This window comes from Zea mays, chromosome 8 (assembly GCF_902167145.1).
Source record: "Zea mays cultivar B73 chromosome 8, Zm-B73-REFERENCE-NAM-5.0, whole genome shotgun sequence".
NCBI classification, from domain to species: domain Eukaryota; kingdom Viridiplantae; phylum Streptophyta; class Magnoliopsida; order Poales; family Poaceae; genus Zea; species Zea mays.
In genome coordinates, this window is record NC_050103.1 from 133425312 (window position 1) to 133430993 (window position 5682).

The window sequence follows — 5682 nt, forward strand, 5'->3', positions numbered from 1 at the left end:
AATAAGCCGGTCTGACCAATTTCGATTTTTTCGATTTCAGTTCTGGTTTTTCCGATTTTGGTGTTCGGTTTTTATGCCGAGGTCCGTCTACTCTCTCTTGCTTTTGAGAATTCGATGCGTGTGGCAATTAATTCAGAACAAGACAAGGTGCATGCATGTTTTGCAGATGTTGTTAGGACTTTGGGAGTACGTAGTTTTAATTTCAACGATACGACGGTGCATGGAAGGAGGGTCTACTGCCTAGCACACATTATAGGGGAAATGCCATGATATGATTGGGACTCACTTGTTGACCGGGTGCATATATATGACATGCACACGCCACCGCCATCTTCTACTCCATCCAACCGCGACATCATGCAGCTACTTCCACTTTATAAATAGATCAGTGCCATATTCTTCCTCATCAGCTTCAATTCTCAGACACACAGCAAAAGCAAAGCAGCTTCCATCGTCCACCTCCACCATGGGGTCGGCGGCTTGGCTGGCAACGACAGTCGTCTTGGCGGCGCTCGCGGCCGCCGCCTCCTCGGTGGCGGTGGCGCACGCCTGGCCACCACCGGCGGAACTGGAGGTCGGCTTCTACAAGCACTCGTGCCCGCAGGCCGAGGAGATCGTGCGCAACGCCGTCCAGCGCGGCCTGGCCCGGGATTCGGGCGTCGGCGCGGGGCTCGTCCGCATGCACTTCCACGACTGCTTCGTGCGCGGCTGCGACGGCTCCATCCTCCTGGACTCCATGCCGGGCAACGTGGCCGAGAAGGACTCCGTGGCGAACAACCCCAGCATGCGCGGCTTCGACGTGGTGGACGACGCCAAGGCCGTCCTCGAGGCGCACTGCCCGCGCACCGTCTCCTGCGCCGACGTCGTGGCGTTCGCGGCCCACGACGGCGCCCACCTCGCCGGCGGCATCGACTACGCCGTCCCCTCGGGCCGCCGCGACGGCCGCGTGTCCCGAGCCGACGAGGTGCTCGTCGACAACGTCCCGGCCCCGACCGACGACGTCGCCGAGCTCGTCGAGAGCTTCCGGCGCAAGGGGCTCTCCGCCGACGACATGGTCACGCTCTCCGGCGCGCACACCATCGGCCGCTCCCACTGCTCCTCCTTCACGTAGCGCCTCTACAACTTCAGCGGCCAGCTGGGGCGGACCGACCCGTCCCTCGACCCGGCCTACGCCGAGCACCTTAGGCACCGCTGCCCGTGGCCGTCCAGCGACGGCCAGATGGACCCCACCGTGGTGCCCCTCGACCCGGTCACGCCGGCGACCTTCGACACCCAGTACTTCGAGAACGTCCTGGCGCACAGGGTCCTCTTCGTCTCCGACAGTACGCTGCTCCACAACCCCTGGACGGCCGGGATCGTCCACTTCAACGCCGCGGTCGACAAGGCGTGGCAGGTCAAGTTCGCCCAGGCCATGGTCAAGATGGGCAAGGTCCAGGTGCTCACCGGCGACGAGGGAGAGATCAGAGAGAAGTGCTTCGTCGTCAACCCACACTACTAGCTAACCAACTTTCTAGCAGTTGCGGCTCCATTATTTGTAAAGGGTAATCCTAGTAGCCAAAATTTCATATATAATGCGGTAAAGTTTAATAGAAATTTGACATATATAACTATATGTTAATTAAATTGTAATAAAACGTTTTCCTCATATTTCTAAAAAATGAAATACCAAAGCTAAAATAGTACCAAATTACCGCGTCAATTTTGTGAAGATAAAACTACCGCATCAACACAACAGAACACAGAAGAATGGGATTTCTATTGCTTTCCTCCTCATTTTTTTTGATAAATCCAGACGATTCAAACATATATTGTCAAAGTCACATATTCCAAAGATTTGCATCTTCATCACCCAAAATTCACCGTAGTGTTTTCCTGACGATCTTAGGATAGGGGTTATCACCCTGCTAAAAAAACTAGTGATGCATGGTTTATCTGGACAGATTTACTGTTTGGAAGCAATGGCAGCTGGTGCGGGGAGAGTATTTGCCTCGTGGGGGCCCATGGAGACCCGAAAGTAGCCATCACGAGAGGCCCAATAGACAACCCAGCAAGTGAACTCATATGAAGCTGCAAGCTGCTATGGTATGGTATGGTATGTGCACATGTGTGCTCGCTGATGCTGCTGCCTGACGACCTTCATTCGCTAGAGGAGGCATTGCCTGACGACTTTTCTTGAATGACCATTCCATCCTCTCTCTCTCTCTCTCCTCTCTCTCTCTCTCTCTCTGAAATGATTATCCATACCACCGCTGTCCACCGGTTTACAAAACCCAGTCAACCAAATCAACCTCACACACATAGCCGTCATTAAATCTACCAAACAAATTACACTCAGACTTAACACACGGTTCATGTCGCTGAATAACCATATCTCATTTACTCAATCAAATTCAAATATTCAATGGACAATATTATTTGGATCATACTTTAAACATATATTTAGGCCAAAATCATTAAAATTATGTCCAAATTTATATCAAATTAATATACTTTATCATTTTTATGAGGGGGGCTTAAGATTATCTCTACTTGGGAACTTAAGGTTATCTTTGTATAGACTATTTATTAGTATTGGTAACTTATTTGTAATTTTCGGTCGACACTACGTTATTTGATGATTTAATTGTATTTTGATGAGTTTTCTACGACAAGAAATTATATAAATAGCCTCAAAAAATCATGAAAGTTTACGGAGGCACAACATATGTTCATATATAACCATAAAAAATGTTTGGATCATAAGATCTATAAGATGTCCGCGTTTCTTCCATTTCACGTTTACTTATTTGTATGAGTTACATGTGAAATCACTATAAGTATCCAAGTTTCAACATAATCAGTACTTTACTTTATCATTTTCATATAAGGACTTGAGTTATCTTCGTATAAAATGTTTATTTGTTTTTTAACTTATTTGCAATTTTTGAGTGAAACTAGAATATTTTATGAATTTTTAATATTGTGGTGTTGGTTCTACAATATCCTTGTAATTAGTAACCTTGAACTGCATGATGTCAATTTTATCGGTTTTCTTTCCTACATTTGATCTATCATAGACACGATTATGTATTGCTTAATTTATGTATTTGTTGGGTGGTTAGACAATTAATATCATCGGGGGAACTACCCGACAATTATCCGGTACCTACTTGAGTAGTATTTGTTATCCGTTTCTTACCCGCTCCGATTATTATCCGGTCCCGTCCTGTATCCGTCCCGAATCTTAACTACCGTATCCGAGCGAAATACATTAGGGTAGGATACGGGATGACCCTGTATCCGGCTGTATCCATCTCGTTTTCATCCCTAAATTCAATGGACAATATTATTTGAATCATACTTTATTCCTCCTCCTCTCCCTTCCCCGCGACTCGCCTCCCTCCTCCCCACCTCATTCGCCCTGCTGCGACCATCAAAACCACTACTCTACACACGTGCCGCCGCCACCGCCATCGAGCCCTCTCCTATCTAGGATCGTAGCGCGTTAGCACGAGCAATATATATGATAGTATTAATAAAGAGACAAAAATTCCATCCTTGCATCACGCACGCCGAAACCATCTACCTTAAATTTGTTTTATTAGTTTGTCCATACTCCATACAAGACGAGATCACGAGAACATGATTATGCACTACCGAAATTCGGCTCTTTGCCGAGTGCCAAATGTTTTGCCGAGTGTTTTTTCGGGCACTCGGCAAAAAAACTCTTTATCGAGTGCCAAGCAAAAAACTCTCGGTAAAAGAAAACACTCGGCAAAGAAGCTCTTTGCCGAGTGTTTTTTCAACACTAGGCAAAGACAATTTAAAAATCATATTTTAAAGCAGTAAATTAATTCAAATGAAAAAGTTTTCAACTACAAATTTGTATAACTCGTCTTGAAAAATTATGCAACTCTATAGTTGACAATATTTTCAATTAAATTCATTTAGTGCCTCAAATAATAAAATTGCTCTATGTTTGTTATAATATATGAGGAATGAAAATATAATATAAGCACATTTGATGTAGTAGTGTAGTGGTAGAGAAGGTTATGCGCACGTGAGAGGTTGCAAGTTTGAATCTCACATTCTCAAAACACGTAAATTTGATTCAAAAAATGCTGAAAAATGATAGGACCGATGCGCAGAGCAATGGCGGTGGTTTGGGAAGTTGTTTCCCTAATTTAAAAGAAATGTTTTGCTGTTTTTTTAGTTTTTTTTGCAATTCTTAATTTACCGAGTGCTTTTCTTTGTCGAGTGTTTTTTGTTACCTGGTAAAGTATCTGCCGAGTGCCCGAAAAAAAATTCGATAAAGAACCCTTTGCCGATAAAATGATTGCTGAATATTCTTTGCTGAGTGTAACACTTCGCAAAGGCTTTGTCGAGTATATAATGACTTTTGTCTAGTGTCTTAGATACTCGGCAAAGAAGGCGAGTTTGGTAGTGATAGTTTATGTAAAAATTCAGAGAAAGATGAAGAACATATTAATTATTATTCTATCCGTTTCAATTTATAATTTATTTGATTTTTTAGTAAGTTTTACCGACTCGTCTTATTCAATTTTTTTGCGAGAAATAAAAAATTCAAGGTCATACTTAAAGTATATTATATGATAAATAATATTATAATAAAAACTAATAATCATTATAATTTTTGAATATGGTGTGTCGGACTGTTTGTTAAACTTAAAGTAAAAAGTTAAACGAATTATAAATTGAAAAGCGACGATAAAATGAAGAAGGATCAACTGAACCGATCGACACGATGATCCGCCTTGTATATATATACCAGTAGTAGTCACAATTTTCGGTGCACGCTTTGCAGATGCATGCCACAGTGCTGGACTGCAGAAGATATAGGTAATGGATGAACGGATGGGTGGATCAGACGATGATCTATCGATCAGCGGTGGTTGACACAGCGGCAGGTCTTCCTGATCTCGCCCTTGTTGTTGGGCGGCATGGGCAGCTTGCTGAGCTTGAGGAGCGCGTCGGAGAAGTCCTCGTCCCACAGCGTGCCGTTCTCGGCGTACTCCTTGACGTGCCCCAGCGCCTCCTTGTTAGCAGAATTTGCAGGTAAAGGAAGAACAGTAGGAAGATAGGAGAAGGAGAAGTTGTCGTATAGAACTGAAAGAGTTGGTATAGAATGAGTTTGTTATGCTTTTTCTGATTCCTCTCCTTTACCAGCTACTCCCCTATAACCTCCAGCGTTACCCCAACTTGGAGCACACGTTCACACATTCCGGCCACATTCGGCCCACCAGACGCACAGCGTCTTACACACGCCAATCCGGCCCAAACACCTTCACGCTTGCCTTCCTCACTCTTGTTCCCCTTCTAGTTTCCACATCAGCCGGAACCCGAGCTCTTTTATCTCCTTGCTTTGGTGCATCCATCCTCACATTCCCCCTGGAAGAGACACTGCTTGTCCCCAAGCAGGTGCAAATGGAAAGCTCTGTCGCAGGGCAATAGCATCCTCCCATGTAGCTAAGGATTCTGGCATGGCCGACCACTTCACCAGCACTTGTGATTTACCTTCAGAATCCAGCCGGCGTTGCAGTATGGCTTCGGGAACCTGAATGTCAACCATCTCTCCCGGTAGCTGAGATACCTGCACTGCCGGACCCACTGCTTTTTTCAACTGAGATACATGAAAAACAGGATGAATAGAAGATGAAGCTGGCAGTTGCAAACGGTAAGCAA

The 5682-nt window shown here is 45.0% G+C and overlaps 1 protein-coding gene across 1 annotated transcript; it reads left to right on the plus strand.

Moving 5' to 3' along the window:
- Nucleotides 1-373: 373 nt before the first annotated feature.
- Nucleotides 374-1629, plus strand: LOC103635914 (peroxidase 5). Its single transcript, XM_035961808.1, has one exon. It carries the CDS (start codon nucleotides 467-469, stop codon nucleotides 1109-1111), a length of 645 nt encoding a protein of 214 aa, XP_035817701.1. The 5' UTR covers nucleotides 374-466; the 3' UTR covers nucleotides 1112-1629.
- Nucleotides 1630-5682: the final 4053 nt, after the last annotated feature.

What these genes read in the sequence shown, in the direction of transcription:
- LOC103635914 (XM_035961808.1), top strand. Translation starts at nt 467, where the DNA reads ATGGGGTCGGCGGCTTGGCTGGCAACGACAGTCGTCTTGGCGGCGCTC.